At 37.8% G+C, this 25,727-nt stretch overlaps 1 protein-coding gene across 4 annotated transcripts in view; it reads left to right on the forward strand.

Moving 5' to 3' along the window:
• LOC119147583 (contactin-6-like) overlaps nt 1-25,727 on the forward strand; it is a 149,197-nt gene that overhangs the window by 49,189 nt on the left and 74,281 nt on the right. For 3 of the 4 annotated variants that reach the window (XR_005104083.1, XM_037386804.1, XM_037386803.1), the window contains exons 3-4: nt 8,665-8,791; nt 15,824-15,999. Coding sequence is in view for 3 of the 4 variants with exons in the window: in XM_037386804.1 (XP_037242701.1) it covers nt 8,665-8,791; nt 15,824-15,999 (303 nt within the window). In the remaining variant the exon portion in view is untranslated. The remainder of the gene's footprint in view (nt 1-8,664; nt 8,792-15,823; nt 16,000-25,727) is intronic. The other variant, XM_037386805.1, reaches the window with a different exon arrangement.

A 25,727-nucleotide genomic window follows, 5' to 3' on the forward strand; every position in this document is an offset into this window, starting at 1 on the left:
TCCTAACATATAAAAAGGGAGAAAAGAGAGACAGAGCTATTCCTTCCCCTAGGCTTGTTCAGGATCTAGAGGAAAGAGGCGATGGAGCAATTCCCTTTTTTCTCCCACCATCTCCAGAGTCACTGGATGGGAGCATAGGGCTGCAAAGCAAGATGCTTAATGAAAAGACTGAAGAGGGTCTGAAATGGAGCTTAAAGGCTTGAAGAAATTTTCACAAATACCTTCCCCCCCTTCCCCCCCATTTTGAGTATAAGCAGAACTGTTGCTCGCCATATTGTCACACGCTTATTGAAGTTAGTGTTTCACCCTCTCCCTGTCTCTACAGAGCATCTATCAATAGTGCAATGGAGTTTTGGGGTCATCACACCAAAATCCAGAGCTGATCAACACCAGCAGTGGCAAAAATTATCTAAGCTTTATTAATAACCATCCTCCTTAGACCATAAAACACAGTTATACTTTGCACAAAAAAAAAGTTACAGAAAAACAAGTGCTGGATTTATTTAACTGGCAGGATATTAAATGATATAGCTGTTATCTTTTCCCGTATTGTAAATTATTGAATTAAGCCCTCAGTCAGTTTGGCAACAGTGCCAAATGAATATTACAACAGTACAATGCAGCAAACAGTATCTGTCATCGAATCTAGGTCTCACTTATAACTGAAATTACAGTGAACAAAATGCTTGTGCAGTAGATTGGAAAAGGTTCATTATTATTTATTCATCTTGCCTAGTAACACACAAAAATAATGAAATTTCATTGAGAAGAGTGCACGTCAGGATTACTATACATCATAAAGACACATCCCTCTAACTTCATTGTGGGTATTTGTCTCCGTAATTAGATGTCTGTTCCACAATAGTTCTGTATCTGAAGGACATGACCAAGTTCATGACATAAAACAAATCACCTGCACAAATGAAAAGGCTTCCTTTATCTTGTCTACATCATGCACAATAGCACAAAAGTCTTCAGAAAAATCTTTCTGTAAAGCCACTGTAGTCATCCACAGTTAGTAATTCTAGCAGTTACTTTTTAAAAATTAAAATATTACATTATTAATACAGCTCACACATTGGTGTATTTATAGCCCCTGTACCTATTCAGACTACTGTACCTTTGCACGTATCGCCACAATTTGTTGATAAATCTGTGTTCATCTGTAGCCAAAAGTGTAAATTAGTGAAGCTCCATTGAATGCCATCCAGAATGCATCAATTATGAGCAATTTTCCTGCACTGCAGCTTGAACTTCTGGTCTAGAATCTTTAGGGGATATTTTTGTTTGGTATTGAATGCAGTTAGTATGATGTAAATCTGAAGTTAGAGTTTCATTGCTATACTCAGTATGATATGATGCGAAACATCACATTTTGGCATTTAGAGATCTATCATTAATTATTTTGGAATTAGAATGTGTGTATCTGTTAGATCAAAATGCAGATGGGTAATAAATTCACTGATACCCAATTACATTCACAAAAAGTTAGCTCAGAGTGCTGAAGCAATATGGGTTATTATAACAGAACTGTTAAAAAAATGTTAGAAGCACCAGATTTTGACAAAACCTTTTGTCAATATATATATTTAATTGAAAAAGGCTCATAATTCAAGGATATGATTGGTTTTGCATAATAAGTCTTAAATTATTACCTGTGATATATTAAACCGTAATTTTATATGCTAGATTCTGGCAATCCTGACAGCTGGTTATATTAGTAATTAAAGTCATATTTTATGCTTTTATTGTTTGTTTTCACACCCAAGTATTTAAAAAAAATGTGCAGTTAGTATACTACCTGAGTGCATTCCTCGCTGCATTAGCCTGAGATCACCCTACCTACACCACCATACAGGTTATGTTTAAATATTAGGAAGAAAACTGGAATAGTCAAATAATTTTTCAAGGAATAAAATTCAGGGGAAACAGAATTGTTTTCCTTGAAGACAGTTAACATTTCTGCACCATTCTCCAGGGCTGGAGGAGCCCTAACTATTCCGGTCTTGAAAGTTACATCTCCAAACTCAAATGCAGAGCATGGTTCTGTGGGGGAGGCGCAGGCAAAGCAAGGCAGCCCTGCTGCTGGGAAATCGCAGGTTCACAGCTATGCCTCCTGTCATCTGCTTACCCTCCCTGTTTTTCAAATCTGTGAGGAAGGGGTACCGCTAAGCTACTGTGTCCCAGATGAAAGGTATGCCTTGTGCTGTTGGCTGTCATTTTATAGACAGCTTCCTATATAAAATCTGGGCTCGAGCACCAAGCTTCCATTCATTACCAAGAGTTTCTCTGACTTCAGTAGGGCCAGGACTTCACCCTCCTCGACACCTAGCTTTCTGCCTACATCAGAGTTAGCTAAATGGCTTTCTCGTTTTGGTGCCTGATAACAGAGACGATGTGGAATTTCACCACTACTCCCAATTTGACTTTTTCAATAGAAGCTGTGGCTTGAAAGGAGCCCTGTGTCTCTGGAGCTCTGTACATCACTGTCTGAAGGGAGAAAACACATGAAAGTTGAAGGCCCCTTGGGAAAATCCTACGGGTTTTAGGTTGCTTCTGCCTGCTCAAACCTATAACATCTCTTCTAATCTCCCTTTCTCTGCACATGTCTCCTGCTTCACTCTCTGATTAAAAACTGAATGTCATTGAAAGGGAGAGGAGGGAAGCTCGCCTCCCACTGTCTGTAGTACCGACAATGGTTTTTTTTTTCTTTTTACAGAATGCTTTCGTGGCCCTTTTCTGCTTCTTCTCTTTCCATCCTCTCTTTCAGCATTAATATCTGATTCCTTGAACTGACGTGTTACTTTATGCTTTCCTCTTAGCAAACAGTATCTCATCCACTACCTCTCGTATTGCATTTGTCATGCTCCTTTTAAAGTCCTTGAGCTACCTGGTCCATGCTTTTGATGAGGAAAATAATCATTCCGTTCTGCTTCTGATGAGATTCAATCAAAAGCCCCAATGTTATTTGCAGGGAAAGACTCCATGACGTTTAAAAATCTGTGGGCCCTATAAACTCCCCCCTCTTCCAATTAAAACTCAGCAATGTCTTCAGCTGTGAAAAAAATTACAGATTTTGAGAGATTTTGAGAGCATTTGGATTTTCTTTTTCTACCCGTGCTGTCATTACAAGCAGGAAGTCTCTAACTCACCTGTCCCATCCTTTTTGCTAGAACTGACAGGTGTTTTACTATCAAGCTGATTTAAAAGAGGCCTCTTAATCAGGTGTCAGCTTTGGCCCATAAAGTCATATTAATGTTTTGGATCAGATATGAGGCTCTATCTAAGGCACATTAAGAAAGATTCATTAGAAAGTCACTACCCCTGGAATTTGCAGCCTTCCTGGAACTTAATAGCCTGGATAAATTCCTCCTTATCTGGTTTGCTTATGTGAATTATAGCAGTTTTGCATTTAGAAGCTTTTTAGAGAACAGGTTTTACCGTTGTTCTGGCCTCTTTATTCTTGCCATCTTCAGTAAGGGTACACTGATATGCTCCATATGCACCTGCCTGTGCAGCAGCACGACCCCTCCATGCCTACTGTGTGCCTCCAAGTGAGGAAAGAACATCCCTAGTCCATCACAATTATTTGCGATTCTTCAGTGTAAGACCTTTAGCTACTTGTTCTACAGTGGACAGCACAAAGGGCTTCTCGCCTCTCAGCAGTTCCACAAAACAGTGTGGCAACAGAAATAATCACAGAAGCTGCAAATACTGCAGACTTTAGATCTCTCAGACCAACAGAACTGTACAGTTTTGGTCTTGAGCAATGAGTCCTTTTGAGTTTGTGTACTTGGAGCTGGTTCACACAGGCAAACCTAAAGCCTTATGTGGTCTTTCTCTGCAAACTTGATGTTTCTAGAAGACTTTCAGTTTCACCAAATAGCATTTACCTGATATTACCAATCAATTCTGGGTGATAGTAATTACAACTCTTCTTTGCAAAAAAAATCATAGTAGGAAAGTGATTTTTTTTTTAAAAAAAAAGGCAGTTGGTTTGCAATGTTGGTCTACTAAGTTATCTATACATATGCTACAGACTGGGTCTTGGCCAGCCTAAATTGCTCCCAGGCTGTACAGCTTGGCCAGGCTAAATTGCTCCCAGGCTGTATTGCCTAGCATTTCCAGTTGAGCAGAAACCTCATAACGAGCTAAACATGAAAGCAGCCAGAGTCAGACAACAGGGGAGAACAGGGAGCAGGGTTTGGCTGGGAATTAAGTTGATTAAATGTGGGCTCCAGATATGTGTTTCGTTTTCCTTGTCTGCGTGAGACAGTGGATAAGCATTTAAATATTTATTGTGACTAACCAAAAACTCTGACTACAGTTGACATGAATATCATAGCCCAATATAACTAACTGTTGCCCATAAAGCAGTGAGAGGAAAGCACTGTGATCTTCTCTGCTGATACATAATTATGAAAAAATAGGCTTCCTCCTCTTCCATTGGCACTGTGTTAATCTCTGTATTGGCTGAAGACAATATCATATAATGAATAAAGGAATGTTGATTCATTTTCATACTTTAGATTTGAATTCAGACTAGCATAATTATGGTCTTTATGGAGATCAAACTGATTTGGTATCATAAAGAAATACATTTTAACTTCTTATAAAACATTTCATAACGAGAGTTTATATTTGCTTTCAAGCACCACACTGAGGATTTTGCACACAAGCTTTATGTATAAAAATGATACATTTAATCAAATATTCATATTCCAATAGATTAAATAAAATCTGAATTATTTAAATCTTGACAGAAGTAAACAGTCCTACAAAGAGTCATTTGTCATGTATCTCTGCAGAAATCATGGTGACTGTAATCTAGAGAATGGGGGAGAAACATATGGCCATTCTCTATATGAAACGCAGAAGGATGCACCAGGAAATTAGAAATGACCAGCCTGACCTTTTCTATAAATAAGAGATGGACTCACAGTACACCATTGGCTCTGAAAGTGCACATCATTTCTCACAAATTTGGTATTATTCTCTGTTGCAGATCAGGCAGCAGGAAAAGGATATTAAAGAGAAAACAAAACGATAGCATGAAGCCACCTTCACTTAAATTCACAGAAAATATTTTTGCAATAGGGACTGTGACATGTCTACTGCAAGGGAGCTGTCAGGGTCCATGTAAACTGCTGTGTCCTTATTCAACACAGCGAGAGTCTGCTGAATTAAAGGCACTGAAAGGGGACATAAGAAATAAGACGTTCAAAAGTCTGCAAATAATGAGTATAAATTCCATTTAGAACTCATCATGGGAATTTAATTCCAGATATACCAAAATATCTGCATTTTTATCAGCTAAACCCAGGATTTTTATGTACGTCGAGTAGCTCACCACTGTTAATTTCAGGCCCACCCACCCACAATGATTTAAAAAATGGAACAATGATCCCTAAGTCATTCTGGTGCTTTAGAAAAGCTTTTCACTGGTAGCTCTGGGAAAGTAATGAGAATTACTAACAGGCTAAGGAAATTAAACCAGAAGGGAAGAATTTTCCTACCACCACCCCCCCCCCCCAAGTCAAAGGATCAATTGCAGAAACAGTGAAAAAAGAAGTCTAAAAATTTGTCAAAGGATTAAAAATGGAAAAGTAGCAGGAAAAGAAAGAAAGATTATTTAACTGTATCCAGCCACCAACTCTGAGAGCCACTCCGCCTAGCCCCATGTGCTTTGCTGAACAAATTGTCTTCTCCCCTACTACCCATAACAAGAAAGACTACCGTGAGAAATAGAAACAGTTCTGCTTTACTATACAATAATTTGAAAGTATGAAATAAAGGGAAAATAATTGGGGGTCTTAGGTCAATATTGGGAGATGCGTAATCTTTCTGATCAGAAAGCTGGAACTGTAAGAGATGAGTTACTTATTTTTCCTACAGCATCTTGCTCTATGACTAAAGACCTCTGGAAGAACCAAAATAGAAAGAAAAAAAAAAAATCACGAATTTAAGCTCTAGACAGAGGTAAGGCCTGAAATGCATGCTCAGCTTTAGTTATTTGAGTAAACTCACCAAAAGCAAATGGCAAAGCCCTATCATGTCTTGAATGTAGTCGAGCAACAGCTTTTTTCATTGGGTTTGCTTCCTATTTTCTAAGATTTTCACCTGTGTCCTACCTATAGTTAGGGACCAGTCATGAAACATTTGGAGTCTGCCCTAAGTTCACATACAGTCTGAAAAGTTTAACAGAATGAAAAAGTTATGGAAATTGATACTTTTTATGTGATTTACTGCATTTTATGGTCTGTTATGTCACTTATAACGTCACATATAATGTTCAGCCAAGTTTAATATTTTGTCTTCAAACCACTAGCTCATCTCAGCTGTTTTACTGGCCTGACTTACTTTATATCCTAAACTGAGAGGATGCAATTTTTCTTTCTAGCATGCCCACGCTATCTCCTTTATAACACAAGATATTCTTAAAATGAGATGTATCTACCCAAACAGCTATTGTGTTATAAAACAAATCAATCTTTTTTGACTGCTACTTTGAATTTTATTCCAATTCTCTTCAAGGCTATTTCTCACTGGTACTGCTCATGAAAACACCCTCACAGCTGGGCTAGCTTTCTGAGTTTACAAAGGACATACAGTCTAAATTGGGCTAATAGACACATATGAATGGGCATCTCGATTAAGATATGTAGAAAACACTGTGATTATCAGAGGCAATCCTTAAAAGGGCTTCTGATCAAAAAAGCTTAAGTATAAAACACTTTCATTTGTTCATCACTCTCTAGAGTTTTGCCAGATGTTCTTTGCTTTAGATCACCAAAATAGAAAAGTCTGAATACATTCATCAATGAAAAACAATTCTACTCCTAGAAAGATGGCGTTGTTAACTTTTTTGGTTTAGTGAAAAAGATTTCAGATATGAAATAAAGATTTTAAAAATCAATGATATTTTAAAGAATTAAATATTATATTCTAATTACTTCAGATAAAAATGATTCATACAATTCCAGGATCAGAAAAACAGCAAGTGTTACATGAAAGCTGACAACAATGCTGATCTGGCTTTTTGAAAATTTAGAGGAAACAGATTGTAGTGGTTGAAAAGTACAAAGGGACATGAATATGCATACAGCTGGTAGCAGATATAGATGATCTGATTTTTGACCTGCAGAAGGTGCTTAGGTTGAGAGGCTGCCAGCAGGTGGAGTGACCTGGCTAGGGTAAAGCTTGGAGAACTGAGTTAAAGTATCTTTGGGGATGCAGGAGGAGACTGCTGGTGTCAGCAGAGCAAGACCTATTTGAAGCAGCTGAGAAAATCCTCATGGGGTTACAGAGCTCTAGAGCAAGAGGATTGCACTTGGCAGCCTGGGGACTGAAGTGATGACACAAGGTGTGGTGACGCAGTGGCCTTTGGGAAGTAGATTGTACCTTCCCTCTCCTGTCACCAACAAGCAGATAAAATAGGTGAATACAATCAGACATGATTACTGTCAACATTTATATTGCTTCCAGAATAAAACAACAAAGAAAATAGGTTTTTGGGTTAATACCTCTTCTTCCCAGCTATGCAACTGCACTGCAAACTTTCTAGGTTTCCTGGACTCATGTAAGACTTCTAAGACCTGGAGGATGGTCCAGTTGCTAAGCTTTATTCAAGGATCTGGGATTATTTATTTGTTCTGTCACTAGTATTCGGTTATAGCTGTGAAAAAATAATTTCCATCAAACTTTTCCTTGCAGGAACATCTGAGATTTGGAGGGAAAAAATGGGTCAGACCCCAGCCCACATCTGTTGTCTCCTTGTGTTTACATGCTGTAGTTAGATTTAGTGGGTCACCAGAAAGATACAGGTTCTAGTGAAAATGATGAGTAATTCAACTTTATTTCATGCTCCTTCTGTTCCCAAATGGCCCAGATGAGGGGGGTGACTGGACCACAACAAAAATATCCAAACCAAACCCTGACACCAGGCCAGCTAAAGTACACAAAAGTAATATATCAAAGGATGTGAAAGGTTAAAGGAGAAGGAAATGACCGACTGCCTTAGACTCTTACGTGTGTGACCTTCTGGACCCCAACACCAGAAAAAGAGACCAAATGGCAGAGGAAAGGAAAGCCCAGGACCACTGCCCCACCACAACATACCTTATGATCTAGAAGCCATTTGCTGGTCTGCCGGAAGTCCTTCCTCTCCCACGGTAGGCACGGTATGGACTGTCGCGACATGTCTGTGTTGGCAGAGCTTGGCTGCAGTCACCGAGCTGCCGGACTTTCAAAAGGTGACGTGAGGCTGACACATCCACTTCACCTGGTGAGCAGGGAGGTAAAAGCACCAAACACAGAAAGCCACAACTTCATCCTTCCCTGCTTCCACTTGTGAGCTAAAGAAGTGTGAGGTAGATGGGGGAGATTTAATAGATGGCCGTATAACTTCCACAGGAAATATGCAAAGAAGCTAGTCTTCACCGTCACTTGCAAAATAAATCATCAACACCTGGGATATGCGATTTTATTATCAATCAGCCTTGAAATATTTCTTCTATAATAGCCAAATGTCTGGAGGTGGATCCTCCGCGGAATATAATAGCAGACCTTAACTTTTGACCAAAAACAAAGGACACCAAAGGACACGTTTATGTGTAAGGACACACTAAAGATGTCTGATCTTAAATTATTGTTTTTCTTTCACAGGGAAAGAAACCCTTCATGGTCCTATTTTTATCCAAGAGCCATATGATATCACTTATTCCACGGGATCAGCAAATCCAGAAATCTTACTGAACTGCACAGCTAAAGGATATCCACTCCCATACTACAGGTGAAGTCAACTTCGGAAAAGTATTGTCGCACTGTAAATCTTTTAACTGCATTTTTATCAGTTAAACATACCTCAAAACATGTCAAGCACTCACAAGGAGAGTATACATAGATACAGTAAATTTGAGGAATGAAGGAAATATTTTTGCAAGTCTACTGTTAAGACAATTAAAGCAGGAAAAGAAAACACCTCACTGAAAATTGTCCCCCAAATATTTTAAAACATACAAAATTACTTCTGAATCCAGAGAACAGCTCTGAAAATGGAAATGCTGTGCATCTGTACTTGATAAAACTTTCCATACATCAATAAACTCTTGGAGCTTGGAAAGCAAAAGAGCAACATCTTTGCCTATTTCTAATTCTAACATTTCATGTATGTATTTATAGTGTTTATTTAGAGAAACAGCAAGGCACAGCTCTCATATCTAGCTTACAACACTCTGCAGACTTACTTAATAAAACCTTGGTACATAGGATTGTTTGTTTATTCAATAACTATGGAGTCATTTAAAACATAGCTTGTTGCACCAAGTATCTAGAAACCTGCGTCTAATAAGAGGAAAAGCTGAAAATCTGGAAAAAAAATGAGTGTGCTTTCTTCAGAAAAAATAGGAAAAATAATGGTCTGGGAAAAGCAAAATATAAAAGTAATAATGAAAAAGGGAATAATTTATGCAAAGACATGAAAAAAAATTGTGTTCTATCAACTACTTAGTATTAATTCAATAGCTTTTAATTGTTCACACAACAGTTTCCTCTGTTAAGTACCTCTACTAGTTATCAACTTGGCTTTTGTACTTCATGTATTAATTTGTTTCTAAATGTTGTGCTAGTAAAGGAATACTTTATCTTTTTTTCCCAGTGTTACTTCTCTTCCTATGAGCAGAAATCCTCACCCATTTCCTATCCCATTCGTCATTCCTGTTTTCAACATGAACACCTACTGGTTCATGTCATGAATTTCAAATCTTTCCAGTTCATCCATCCATCTCCTTCATATCCATTTATACAGGCAGCTTCCCCAGAGATCCATAACAATTACTGACTCCTGTATTCCAACCATGGACTCCACACATGCACAAATAGTAAAGACAGTGGGTTTTGTTAGGCAGGAGAGCTATGAAGTCTCCTCCCATCATATATCTAATATTAGCAATATATCTTTCACTTTTTTCCTACCCGTCTGTTACTTAGTTCATTATTTTATTTGCACTATAAGCACATTTTGCAAAGTCTCAGTTACTCCTGTAAGATGAGATCAACATCTGCAGATGGATCCTGAACTAGGTCAATAAGAAGTTATCAGACTATCACTGCTGCTATTATAGCCTGGGACCTTTTCACCATGACTTGAAAGGAATGGGGAGTCTTCAGCACTCTTCTGTGACTTCACTAAAACTAATGCCAGTTTTGTCAGATAAAGATTGAGCCCAAATATTTAAAGTTCCAACAATTTTTGATAAATCAAGCACAGCATGAAATCATATCCTTTGTTGAATGATGGAAAATAACAGTAAGGTTCTTCTTTGGTTCAGAAATACAGAACCACTACAACAGGAATAAAGTTACATATAAGCTAATTTTCTATTTAGCATCTCTTGCATAAATATGCATGCTGACTAATACCTTTTCTTTAAGGAAAAAATGCTTAGCATTTCCTAAAATCTTTATTATGTACTATATTAGCCTTACAGACTTACTGAATATAGTAGTTAACTTTTTGCAACTTGATTTCAATATTCCGTGTATCCAACAACCACAATGCAAGAACTATATAGAATTGAAGCAGGCATAAAGGCTAAGTAACAAAAAATGAGAGACACTGATTTCCTGTTGGATGCTTTTGGAAGTAAAGGCAACATTGCTCTGATTACAATTGAAACAAAAATATGGATAGAAGGAAAATCAGCACGTGTTTTAAGAAATCTATATAAATTCCCTGATAAATAGTCTTATCTATTATGCCTTTTTCTAGAAAGTCAAAATTGTTCATAGTATCAGGTCATTATTATTATTTCAACTGTTTCTTTGTGTGATGTTGGAAGTAAATAAACATAACCTTTCAAATTATAATTTTTTTACACTTAAGCTTTTCTGTTATAGTTGATTGAAGGACCATGAACAATTAACTTACGTAATGAGTTAAACTTCTTTTTCTGCTTACAGCCTATCCATGAACATAAATATCCCAGTTCCACAGTTCTCCCATTAAGTCATTCAGTTCAGTCCAACTAGCCTTCCTCCACACTCAAAAAACCCAGAAAGAAGTCACCTAGAGCCTGCCAAGAAAGTGTTTGCTTGACATTGCCTGTTTGGTGCCATGTGCTTAGTTCTAACTTTTCCTGAACTTACGTTCAGTATCCAGAGTAATCATATAATCTAGCATTTTGAAGTAAGTTTGAAATTGAAGATTTTTTCCGCTCAATAATCTTCACAGAGAGCAGTCAATTGAATAAATAAATAAGAAATCCAAGGACAGCATAAGCATTATTTATTATAACAATATTTTAATATTTCAACATAACTTAGAATGATGTATTAAAATAAGCTAAGAGATTCAAATTCAATCCAAATCAAAGTACCACAGAAGATAACTGTAACAGAAAAATAAAAGTGAGGGGAACAGAAGCACAAAGTCTATGACGATTGCAAAAGACATAAAATACGTGTATAATCATTGTATAAAATTGTCAAATGATTCCCAGTAACCCCCAAAATATATTTATCTTATTCATACCCTTGAAAAACAAATTACTATCCTGCTATAGTTTACTTGATCACTAAAATGCAGTCCCTTGACTCACTGCAGATTCTGCCTCAAAAGTGGAATCGAATTAAAAATGCCTCCAACCTCTGTTGTCTTGCAACAGTCAATAGTTTTTAAACTTTCTATTTTCTTCCACTATGGAAATGCTGTATACTAGGGTGTTCTGCAAGTTTTTATTTCCCCAATTATGAGGAAGTCTCAGGTGATTTGGCAGGATATTTCCATCTGAAAGCAAATAATCTAGAAAACTTAGAACATAATGAAGTCTTTACAACCCCCTCCATATTTTTATTATAGCAGTACATTGAAAAGAGAATTCATTAAATCCTGTATGCATAAATCCACACAGAAAGTAGTTCAAATTAGGGAAGAGAGATATACAAGGAAGAGCTTCTAGCTATGATAACTTTGATACAAAATCATGATGCAGCCATGCATGCTCTATGAAACTTCCAGGTTTTTATTTGTAGAGCTGGAGAAAGCTCTTTCAGCAGGAAATTCTGATAGTCCTAAATGTATCTTTTTTTAAAGGCAACTAAAACAGATTAATGAAATACCGCATTTGAATTTAACCAAAATATTTGCACATTGCCTCAGTGGAATCTTTAACTAATTCCTTAGCTACTTCAACGTTCATACGTTGATAGTTTCACTGAAATTGATACACCTCCACATTTCATTTCCAAAAACAAGTCATGTCCTCTGAAACAAAGTGTTTCCTTTTTCTAAATAGTTTCTATGGAACAATATTATTTTCCAGATTCATTAATCATAGACATGGAATACATTTAGTTATAGCTACCTAGATATAACATAGCACTGTGTAGTATTCGATCACAGGTGTGATCAGAAATTTCCCAGCTAATTACTCACTTACCATAAGTCATAATTTTATGCCAAAAGTTTAAATTTTCCCTACCAAAATATCAAAGATTGTAGGTGACCAAACAGCAGTTTCATCTCCCTGAAACAAAAACGTGGCGGCTACAGGCTGAGGACTCTGTCTTCTCAGCTCCACTCGATTTATTTGAACATGGGTTGGGGTGGAGGCAGAGGTGTCAGGATTGTGGTGTCAGTAGCTACATGGCCTAGAGGAAATTCATCTCAGAAAGGGTCAGGGAAGTCTAAACACCAGAGAAACCTGTGGTTATGCAGCTTAACAGTCAACTTATGTATAATGAAACATATTGACATTTCTCAAAGAAGTCCTAAGAATATTTGTATTCTGCAAAGATCTCTAACATTTCACCATTTTATAACTTTTATGCTCTTCTGTGTTCTTTGAACGTTTTAGCTAGATGAGTGTTTTTTCAAGGTGAAAACATGATAGAAATTCATTATATTATTTTCCCACAGTTCTTTTATTAGATACTACGACAGATCACATAATTTGCAGTTGCATTGTAAATACGCATTACTCATATATTCATGTTCATTAATAAATTCTACTCCTCTTCATTTGTATTTGCTCAGAGACTATTTGAATAGCAAATCAGAAGTATTGATTAAGTAGTATAAATACGGGGAAATCATCACATATTAGAAGATTGTTCTTGTATCAGTAACTTGACTGCAGTGTACTTTAGAAGGAAGTTCCCAATAACCCCAGCATCAAATATTTAATATAACCCAGTGGCCTGGAATAATACTGGTGTATTAGTATATTCAAATATTAGGATAAATTGGTAACAATTTAAGAAAAAGAGAACAAGAATAGATTGCCTCTTGCTGGAGACCTTTAAACCAAGATGGGAAGGGGGGAAGGTCCCACATATATATATTCTGAAAGCCTTTAAGTTAATGAAAACTGTAAGGGAATATTTGATAACTGGTGTTCTATAAAAGGTTAGATTTTGAAGCAAAGAAAATCTAATTATTTATTCTATGAATTCATAAAACATTTGTTTTCTTTTTAACTTTGAAAACACCAATATGATTTGAAAAGTTTTACATCGCTAGGGAATTCAGCATCAGAATATAGCATATTTTTAGAAGTCTAGGTTCTGAAATAATTGGTCCAGGATGCATTTCCTATAATTCTTTAATACCTATAAAATTTTCCAATGGTTGCATGAAAAAGTTCATGAAAATATGTAGATGATCCCTGCCTGAGCAGGCTTATACTAAAATTTTCTTAAAATAATCCTTCAAAGATTTCTGTGCATTAGACAGTACACTGCAGAACACACAAAGTCATTAAATCATTGTCTATCACATGAATTCATTAATTTGCTTCCTTCAATGGTGTAAACATATTAATTAGGAAAAAGCCCACACCAGTATATGAACCCCTATTTTATATGCAAAGTTTAATAATCATTGTACCACGGTGATTAGAATGATTATGGGGATACTGTGAAGAATTCATTTGCAGCAACTAAGCCAACAACTTTGCATTTGTTTTGAAAAACAATTATAGATCTTAATTGGGAGCCATGTAATGATGACAGCAGTTATTTCAGTGATTGATTCCAAAATTAAAGAGAACTGGCAAACTAAATACTAGAATATCTTATATTAGAAAACTGAAAGGTTTAGACAGCATGTACCATATGTAAATCCTGAAAACCAGCGAAATCCTAACACTGATACAGACTACTGATTCATACAACAGGCTCACGGATGGGCACCAACTATGATTTTGATCTTGTTTGTGAAAATGAAAAAAAAAACACCAAACCCCAAAATACTTCAAAACAAAAGCAAAAACCTAGACCAACTAAAGCAAAATATAAAAAAAGGAATACAGAAGTATGAAAAGGTCAAAAATTGGCTGCAATTGGTAGGAAGAATTGCTGATGGTCCACTGTTGGATCTAAATTTCTTAATGTTGATGCATTCATGAAAGAGGAGGCAGTGACTGGCAGACCCGGATAAATAATTTAATGTTACTAGAATTTTTTCACAGAATTCAATTGATTTTGTATTTTAATCAGTTATTATTGATGTCTAAAAACAAGTGCCCACTTGAAAGGTCATGATCTTTGCTTCTTCTGTACATATCTGTCAAGATTTCCCTTGGACAGAACTGCATTTCACAGCACAGTTCAAAATCTTCCTCCAAAAGAACAACTACCTGTGCTGCCTGATCATGTAGAGAAAGGTCTGTGGCTGATAGAAATAAAGTATTGCACTGTATACCCAGCTCAGATCTTTCTAGAATATAGTTAAGGTGCAAGTTTGCTTCAATTTGTTAACTGTGTGAATCAATACTGCCAGGAAGTTCATCTCTGCAAACAAGAAATAGAAGAAGTTTTTTTTATGCCGTGATCCTTCAGACAGTTAACAAGGAGACAATTTCCCTTGTTTCCAGGACTGCCATAAAGCTCTGCAAACCCAAAGTGAGCCATTAGCATCTCCTTTGTGGTCTTTGCATCCTAGGGAGGGGTAGGCATCATGCCCACATAGGTTAACAAAAATGATACAAGTTGAAGAAATGGTTGTGGTATAAAATTAAAAGAAGAAAAATATGTGGTTAGGTTGTTTTAGGATTGCTGACCACCTAAAGTATGGCATTAACAAGCCCAAAGCTTGCAGACATCAGTGACTGATGTACTTTATTCTTCCTCTGGACCTCATGTAAATAATAAAAATCTAACTGTTATGTGACTGACAGTAAAGCCACAAAATTTCCCTTCTTAAAACAGATATTATTTATTTTCTTTGAAATAAAAATTTTATTTTGATGTCTGTAAATAAATGTGCAATGTTGCAGACAATCCATTTTCTACTTAGTGTACTAACAGGGAGAAATCGTTTTAAAATAGCAGTGTTATTAAATTATCAGTCTCAATTTTTTTGTATAAAAACTTCTCTCTCTGCTTTCGTCTGCCCTCTAAGGTGTAATCTTTCCTGATCTATATTACCAAATTATTTTTGTAACCGAATTTATGACATCATTCACAACAAATGTAAAGCACATTCAGCTACCATTTACATTACAAAAAATAAGGTAGCTGTAGTTGAGGCATATACCATACTCCCAACTGGATGGATAACTTAGTTTGTATGAATAAGTTATAATTACATTTTGTAGACATCTGGATGAACACTGGTGACTAGCATAAAAGCAGTAAAGATTTTTCAAAGAACAGAATTATTAATATCATTAATATAAGTAGCAGTCTTGTGTGAAAACTGATATAATTTTGTGATAGTTAACTACATTTTTATCATTACAGGTATGCTACAGCACACTATTTAAGATAAATATGAATAGGCTCTGTAAATTATAAGCATAATTTGATTTTTTTCCCCTCAAAGGTGGAAGCAAAATGGCACAGATATTGATCTTACCATGAGTTATCACTACAGGTTGGTTGGAGGCAGCTTGGCAATCAATAACCCACATAAAAAACAGGATATTGGAACATACCAGTGTTTGGCCACAAATTCATTTGGAACAATTCTGAGCAGGAAGGCAAAGCTTCAATTTGCATGTAAGTTGGGGAGATTATATTTATTAAAGCATTGTTTTCCGATTAATTCTGCACATGAACTGTAATTTATTGGATAATTAAAGTATCATCAGTGATTCTGTTCAAAAGGTTTGGCTCACTTCAGCAGTGCTTATTCTTAAAAAAAGAATCATTCCTGGTAAATATTAATAACAAAAACAGACATCTGATGGCTGCTAGCCCTCAGGAACAAGAATAACTTTCAGAAAATTGAAAGGTCAAGGATGATGACTGCAATTATTTTCACTTAATAAAGGTGTTTCCACTTTTTAAAAGACAGTGCTCTCTTTGCTATATTGCAGGTAGTTACAATTGCAGGGGGGAATATAGGGAAAAAAATAGGCTTTCTATTTTCTATAGCTTAATGAGGTGTACGTTAGTCATTAAAACATTATAGTCTTAATTGCCACATTGATTTTTTTTTTAAATTAACAGAGCAAGAAACACTTTTGCCTTACAGAGTGTTGAAAACTGTGAGTTATACTCTGATATGTTTCAGGTTTCGGCTCGACTGGGTAGAGCACGTATGATGTCTTGAGACAATTTGATATTTATTTTAGGCTTGCCCCCCATTTCACTTCTTCACAACTTCACAATCTTTTTCACAACATTTATGTGGTGACTAAGTTCGGTTAATGCCTTGGGAGGGGAACAACAGCAACGACAAAAAAAATCCCAGGTATCACCTCCATCCCTTTCTTGAGTATAAGGGTCAGAGCTGTCTGTTGCTGGGAGAAAGCAATTGTTTTCAAACCTCATTAATAAAACATGTGTCTAAAGCCAACCTTGTGTCGCTATTTCAGACACCAGCAAATGTATTAATTATTAATCTTGTTCCATTTCTCATAGCAAATCTCATGTCGCAGGGGTTATACAAAGGAGACATTAGAGGTCAGGATGGTTCACAGACTCTCTTTTAGTGGAGCTGATCAAACAGTATATCGCTAGTATCTCATTTAATAATGTTTTACCCTGAATTTCTCAAAGAGCTTTTGATTCCCAAGAGCTAGTCAAATGAAAACAAGAATTCTTATTCATTATTTTTCCACTTTTTCTAAAATATCTTTGCAAGCCAGCCTTCCTGTAAGGGAAATTATTTCAAAATCTAGAGAATTAAAATTGTTTAGTGACACAACAAATCCCATTTTAGAAAGAAGCAAGAATAGATGGCCACCTCAAAATTGTCTATGGAGTCTGTAATCCCCCAGGAACCATGATAGGTCAGGAATGGAGCAGGGAAAAGACCTAAAGCAAAGGAATACCCTTAAACGAAGGCAAAATTTGGTATAAAAAATAAAGAAGGGAAAAAGAAAAACCAGGATTATCTGTGAAGGAAAGAGGGCTCTTGTGATTTTTTCAGCATGTCGCATTACTCCATGATTTCATCATTGCCTGGAAAATTCTACCCATGATTCAAATTCCTGGAATCACTTTGCTTTCCCATTGACTGCTCTCCCAGCCCATAGGGAATCACACTGGCTTGGTGCACCAGCTTTCGGGGCATACACAGCCCTTGTGGCCAGCACTCCACTGCATAATGTTTCATTGCACCTCCCTTCCCTGGCTTTCTAGGTTTACTATTAGCTATAACCATTTCATAACAGTGTGCAGGCCAAAAGCTAGCTCTGGAAAATTGGCCTGTTTTAACTCTTCACAAGGAGAAGGCTTTGGAGAAAGCTGAAAGGGTGAAAGAAGGGAATGCAAGCTAATGGAGAAGGCCCCACTGGTAAAGGAAGAGAGAGGAGAAAAGTCCTCAGGATGCTGGTCCATGTTTGTCCCTATGTTCACAAATGCATCCCTGATAGTCCTCAGGGGAATGAAAGATGCTGGTTGGCACAGAAGTGCCTCATCTTCAAGCTCTTGTTGGAAATGTGATCCTTTGGAAGTTCTCCATAATAGAAAAGAGAAACTATATACCCCAACACACAGTTTTCTTTATGAGGCTGGGTTTGCTAAGGATCTAAACATGGATATGCACCTTCCAACAGAGCAAGGCAGCTCTGCAGAGCCCTCCTGCAATTCCCCTGCTCCTGGTGCAGCTGTGGGCCAGCAGTCTGCCCTCAGACATGAAAACCTGAAAGAAATCACGTGCAATTTCCGTTCTGTTGGAGGAAAAGCACATCTCAGTGTGATGCAGCTGATGCCACTTAGCAGCTACAGGACTTGTTTGCCAGAAAATGGACTTCATCAATTTAAGTATTTCCAGCTGTTAAAACACCAGTTCTTTAATACCCTGTGCTGGTGAAGCATTCCCTCTGAAGCACTTACCTCACTAATAGCTTGAAGTCTCATGCCAATATGTGTCAATCAAAATGGCCTAAATATCAAGCAGTCCTTTTACTTGGGCTTCGCACCCCCACCAAGACACTTCCCAAAGTTACTATGGGGAGCAGGTCACAACATCTGGGTTTCATTTGGCCTGAGCAGCAGACAAACCCAGAGCTACCATCCTGCTTTAATCCTCCAGTTCTTAACAGCAATCATCTAATAGTAAAAATGTCCCACATTCAAGGAGCACACCACATTTTCATTAGCGGTGATAGATGTTTACATCCTTTCCATATAAAAAAAAAGAGGGGACAGACAAATTGAAGGTTGTCATTTACATTGGCAAACACATACAGGAAAATGCTTCAATTTAGTGGCAGCACTGTGAAACTCATAGAGTCTTAACTTGTCTTACAATACAAAAAAGCCCACAGTATATGGAAAATGTTATAATGACCTGATGAGAACAGTGGAACAAATTACCTTGAAACAGTTATTTCACAGTTAACATTTTCTTATTTTCATGTTGTCATCCAGTTTACTACTTTGTTTCAACCAATACTTCAGGCTATATCTTAAAATCCAAGCAGGCAGGAATGTTGATTATGACACTTTCATTCAATACCTAACAAAATGGGACTCTTCCCTGAACTGGGCTGCCTGGCAAATTATTGCAATCACTGTGATAAATAATGGAATCAGACCTATTATCCAAGTAACAGGGTTTATGTGTATTTGTCTTTTTGCTACAAGGTAACTAACTCAGAGTTTGAATTAATGATACCTCTGGAAACCTATTGTACATGTCAACTTAATACGTGAAAAATACTTTTTTTTCCCCTCTGTTCAAGATAGTGAGCTCTCTGAGTAGCAAAATAAATGCAGTATGAGATTAGAAATATGTCTTCAGGTTCAGCTAGAACTTCATGCTTATCCTCTATTAAAAACAGAGCTGTCAAATGAAAGCTGCAGGAGGAATACTGTACAGAAGGAAGCAGCATAGATTATTAAAGCTACAAGCTGAAAATGAGAGAGAGCATCAGGGAAAGCGAGCAGAGCAAGAGCGTATAAATGCATTAGTGGGATACATACGATGGCAGTCCTATGTTACTCGTACTTCCTGGAGATGGGTTGTTTTATCATAAATAAAGTTGAAAGCTTCCTATAAATCCTGCACATCCCTTGTTACCCAGCAAGCAGTACATTTTGAAAAGCTAACGTGTGTTTTGCAAGAGCTGGAGCTGTTGATCTGGCTCTTCAGTCTGGTTAAAAAGCACTGGTGTCAGATCCCAGCTTGTGTAGCCAGAGCCTGTCACAGACGCATGGGTCCTCATGCAGATTTGAGGTTTGAGCTTTATCCCTGCTCACAGCCTGCCACCCGCATGGCACTTCCTCCCTCCAAGTTCAGCATTCACATCCAGCACAAGGTCACCAGTAACGCTTCAGCTCCACATAAAGGGAAGACAACGGTGTGGGGAGTTCATCATGAACTATGCAAGAGAGCAATCTTAAAGAAAGAGATGGGGACAGGGAAGGTGTTACTTCAGGCTTTACACAACTTAGTTTCCAAACCAAAATGAAAATGCTTGTGCACAAACTTCTCAAAAGTCACAGGTTTTGCCTCTCCTGTGTGCACGTGGGAGCAGACAACCCTGAAGAAGCAGCCTCCCTGAGCCCTGCACTGCCAAAGCTACCCCCCAAAGCCACCACAGAGCTCAACCAGGCACAAACCCAGCAGCTATCACTTCTGACCCAGAGCCAGAGATAGCAGTCGCATTCAAAACTCACAAATGAAAAAAAGCATCCAGGTTTAAAGAAGTATTTTGATCAGTAAACCTAGAGTTTATCCTATTCTGTGGTGCCAAGATGCATTCATATGCATATTAATGAGGTGTTTTGCAAAATTCTATTTTTACTAATGAAGAGCACCTAAATTGCATTTCATGCCTTAAAAAAGACAAACAAAACCCCTGTTATAGAAAACTGCTTGAATATGGCTTCAGCCAGAATTCTAACCCAAGGCACACAGGGGATTTGTTTTAATTATTTCATCAGTTTTAAGTAACAGTAACTGTGTGCAAACAACTGGTCTTGAGGGAAATCCCCATAACTAGCTGCAGTAAAACTGTCCAGGCCTGTTTCTAATTCTTTTAGTTTTCATACATGTCTATAACAGAGACATTAACAGATACATAGGAGAAACAAGTGCAAATTAAACAAACTAGAGGAAAAAAAAAAAAGTATGCCACCATGAAAAAGAATCACATGTAAACTTAATTCATAACTATTCAGGGCATAAACCCAGAAAATTCAGTATTAATTGAAAACATCTAGTTGCCTAGGGATCTTAAATTAGATTCTCAGTCAAATTGTTCTACCATCTCTGACAGACAGTTTTGATGACTGTGGCTTTCTCAGACCTCAGGCCCCCATTATTAATCATGAATTCTGAGAAACAATGACAACAATTTAAATTCATGACTAGGATTAGTCATTTTGTCCAGAACCACACAGGAGAGCACACAGTGGAGCCATTAGACCACATTCTTTAAAAGTGTCCCCCAGCGCTACAGATCAAGGAAGGATTTTTTCCTTATCATTTCTGGTCTGCAACCATATTCTCACATTTTTCAAAGGGATGCTCAGGGGTTTTGCTTGGTGCTTATTTTCAATAGCATTTTCCTAAATACCCACATCCTCTCTCCTCTATGGCCAGTGAGAACGTGCTCATAGCAGCATGGATGAGAGTGATAGTGGTGGAGCACGTGGAATAAAATCTGCAGCTCCCAAGTGCTCTCACGTGCTTTTTGTAAGATAGAAGAACACAGTTTTGCTGAAATAACAAATTAAAGAGGCAATAAGTCCTCCTGGACAGAGTTTTTCCATTCTGAAACATAACATAATAGTCCATCATTAGTATTTAACCGTTTCAGGGGAAATATATTAAAAGCCATCAAGTCCATTTAGTCTTTGGTAGATCATGACAGCCTGAACATTAGCACAGCCCTGTTAGAGTGACTGTCTGTGAGATGCTCAGCAAGCATGAAAGCCCACTTTTCATCTGATTACTTCATCATGTTATTTACCTTTGACTGCACACAAATTACAGAAACATCACAAAGCAATGCAGCATGCCTCAAAATGTCATAACCCTTTTTACTTGTAGTATATTCTTTGAAACAGAAAATGGAAAAATCAATACACTTAGATCAGATAGTCTGGATTTGCAAAGTCTGGACATGCATGAATTTTAGCCTAAATGGCACATGCACTTCTGGATGGGTTGTATTGTGGTACTGTGCGTGTCCAGAAATCCCTCTGTAACAATTGTATTTGATTAAAAGGCGTGCTAGATGTTATAACTACCACCTTGAGTAAAGCTCTCAGGGTCTTTAAACTGATTGTTAATTCATCCTTGCATGCAAGGTCTGGCATACTGATCAGGCTGTCTAGCAGCTTATATTGCAAGAAAGAATGTTGCAACTTCTTTGTTTTTCAAAAGGAGATACATGCTTCCCAATTTAGCATTCAACTAGGCACTCAGGGATGGACAGCTGGTAACTGAAAAGCAAACACAGGAAAACCTCAGCTTTCTAGTGGCAGAAGCAGGTCACCATCAAAGATACATCCCCCAAAGTTTTACTTCATTTACTGCTTTCCCTTATCCTTTCCAGGGACACTTCAGGTAAAGTCATAGACTTGCCTCTATGCACATCATTTCATAACAAATAAATGCTATGTAATGCATTAAGCCTATCTCTCCGTTTTGAAAGGGCTTCCTTATATATAATGCAGAAACATATCTCAACTTGCAGATACATGGAGAATCAGATATAGAACATTCTCCTTTCCAGACTCTATCTACACAGCCCTCCTGAAGATCCTGGCAACAACTCACAAACTGCATCTTGCCACAAGCAGGTGAGAAAAAAATGCAACCTGCAGTAGCAACACTCCCTGCAGGTCGATCCTGTCTGGAGGATGGAAATACGACTGTTGTCTCTCCCTATGTCACTAAATAGGCTTACAGCTCAAAATTTCCTTTTGGACTTCTAACCACAGTCAAAGAATCTGATATAACTACAGCAGCAGTGCCTACCTCTCCTTGTGTATGGGTAGGTGGAGTACAAGCTTCTGAACAGGTGTTACAGTAAATATATCAAGAATTCCATTTATTAATTGGAAATAAACCCTGTATTTTGTCAAAATTCTGCCTGGAATGAAAACAAATGGAACTCTCATTTATCAGTTCTGATTGCTATGGGCACTTTGTGCCAGTGCTCCAGCACTCTCTGCAGCAGTTCCCCATGGTGGGAGTCCACATCAAGGTCTTTGCTTAATGGATGCTCTCCAGGGGGCAGACAGCAGCCTCAGGCAGACTCCCCCCACCCTACCCCCCACTTTTCTTCACAATATTTCCCCACAAGCTTAGGAAAAACATGGTGAGAACTTGATATGCATTGCTGTCAGGGGTCTATACGCTGCTCTAGCCACTCAGAGGTGGGGCATTGTGCTTCCTTAAAGGCTTCTTTGAGCAGAATTTTTGCAGAGAACAAACTATAAGCATTGCAGTTTTGTCACTTGAAGGCCAAAAGCGCTGCAAGACAACACTATGTTCAGCTTGCCTTCCCATACCTTTGTTGAGCTTTCCAGTATTTATTTCTTTGCAGAAGTCTGTGCGCACACAAGCTGTCACAGGCTTAAGGAAAAGCAGGAGCCATCAACCACCTTTCAACAGTGTTGAAGCAGGAAGCCTGGAAGGGTTTCACCTGCTTGCTGGCAGGACAAGGTAGGGTGATAACAGTGTTTCTATTTTAAAGCTCAGATACTACAAGAATGGGATCATGCCAACACCCAGACATTCCTGAAGAAAGAACAGCCTGGAATCTTAAAACCAGAAGATATGAAGTATCTCTGCTTAATGAAGGGATTTTTCTTTCTTCATCATCCCCTGGACAGATGAGTCTGCTCTGTGTTCTCAGAGCCCATCTAATGTCCATCAACACCAAATGCAGTCATGACCGCCTCTCTCTTGCTAAACACACAAACTTGAGCTGATGGTAACAACATTCCTCTTATCTAATGTTGTAGTAGATCAAGCAGCATCAGAAACCCAAGCTGCATTTTTCTCCCTCTTTCAAATGGTTTAAACATCTCTGAGTACTTAAACACCATGTTCAAGGCTATGCTGTATCAGGACACTGCTGTTCTATTCCATTAGGTTAGTTGCTTAAACTTCTGTTGTAAAAGGATGCTCTCACTTCTCCTGTACTTGTAAGGAATTCTTTATCTATGAAACGGAGACGTTGTAAGTAGTATTACAGGCAGTGAGCTAGTCAGATAAAGTAGTAATAGGGAATGTATAAGTATTTGAAGATCATCTTTTAGTTATGTATTACTTACTATTCTGTAGTTCCTATAAAAGTGTTTATCCTAAATCAAACCATTGCAAGTTGTATTGGAAAAGCAATATATGTGATTGAGATACGGTAGGTAACAAAGCATCTACAGGTCCCAGAGCTGCTAGATACTGATTGATAAAATTTAATATTTTTGAAGGATAAAACCAGTCTATATTTGCAGCCTAGGTGATTTTCTTTTTATCTGCTCTACTCTCATTGCAGACAATATGTCTTAGACTCCAATAAATCACTGAATGAAATATCCACAATGTCCATGTGAGCTTCTCCATTCTTTGGTGTGACAAAAAAAGAAGTTATAGGTGGAGGCTTTCAAAGGAAAAAAAAAAAAAAAGAATTCAATTATTTGGAATATACAATCGGCTTTTTTTTTTTTTTTTAAAGGAAAATAATGAAATTAGTTATTTTTGCAGTGAAGGTTGATCCTGCCCAATACAAAGGTTTAAGGTACAAGGTGAACTTCTCTATGCCATTGCTTATGTTGAAGAAGGAGGAAAAGAGTGTGTCATTGGTACTTTCCACGGTGCAAAGGAATAAGGCCACAGGCACAGCTTTTCTCAATAGGCAGACCACATCTAGTACAGAGAATGCACTGAGCTGTAAATATTAATTTCTAAATGCTACCGAAAGAACAACTAATAACATACATTACACCTGAAATCCCACTTAAAAGATTCACATTCAAAAATCCTTTACATCAATCATTCAGGTAAACCTTGAAATTCCTGTTGGAAGGAAGTCTTTGATGGCTTTGCAACTGGAATAAGTAAGATAAAGCAGTGGTGTCTGAGGATAACCCAAGGTAATTCTGCAAGAAGTAATTCTGTGCTGGATTGAGATCTCCAAAGAGCTGGGCAGGAATTTGGGAAGGGCTGAAATATACATGGCCATGCTTTTTAGACCTTGCAGCAGTGCATGAGACACCTCTTTTCCTTGCCATTTTTTTTTTAATTGAACATATTATGCATGTACATTATTATATTGTGGGTAGATGATTTTTCTTTCTTTATAAAAAGAAATTTCCAGCCTGAAGGGGGACTGTGGGGTGATTGTCAGAAAGTACCCAGCAGGACCTTGGACATGGAGGCAAAAGGGGCTCTCCACAGGACCAGGGCTATGGCTGCTCACTGCCAACAAGAAGGTCAAGATCCCAGGGAAGGGGTGAGCTGATGAACCAAGCTTGGGAAACCAAGTCTCTGTGGGAGCAGGGGGAAATACAAATGAAAGAAGCTGGTTTTGGATGACAGTTAACAACCCTGCCAAGAGGTAGTCTGACACAGGGGGCTGGGACCATCTCTGGTGTTAGGTCAGTCAAATCAGTGTAGCTCTGGCAGGGATAAATCTGGCCCATGAGATTTAGACTGGGGAGAGAAATCTGTTTTTAAGAACACTCCAATCTGGAGAAAACTCATGCAGACGGCAAAGCAACTCTATGATGACAGGTGACAAATGAACTCTGCTGTGACAAGTGAGAAAACTGTTCAGGAATATAAAATATTAAAAATATATTTCTTACATCCCTCTCCCTTTGAGAGGGTCACATCCTCAGATATGCCTCTGGCCTGCAGACAGGGTTTAGAGTAAAAGCCCTAAGGCTGCATCAACACTTACTGCTCAGTGCAAGTCCTGTGTTCGGTTTAGAAGAAAGCTTTAATATTTTATGCTGCTAACTCTCTAAAAGGGGAAAAAATAACAAAAAATTGATACAGACCAGCACTATAGCTTCACAGCATAGGTTTCTTGGTGCATGAACAAAAATCAAGTCAGCTAAGGATTTTTCCCACCCCCACCACCGCTCTCCCTGTTTAATTTAATTGTGACCTTCCATTTTTTTCCTCTAGAGAAGCTTGATATTACTTTGTAAAGGGCATTTTCACTCTTTAATTCAAAAAGACAATCAGGCTGTGGCAGAAATTATTGTTCCCCACCTTGAAAATTAGAGCCTGTATTGGCTATTCATACCATTTAAGCTGAATTGAAGACCTGGGCCCCATGTGCATCCTAATGTGTAAATTACAGGTC

The sequence above is a fragment of the Falco rusticolus genome, chromosome 4 (assembly GCF_015220075.1).
Source record: "Falco rusticolus isolate bFalRus1 chromosome 4, bFalRus1.pri, whole genome shotgun sequence".
NCBI classification, from domain to species: domain Eukaryota; kingdom Metazoa; phylum Chordata; class Aves; order Falconiformes; family Falconidae; genus Falco; species Falco rusticolus.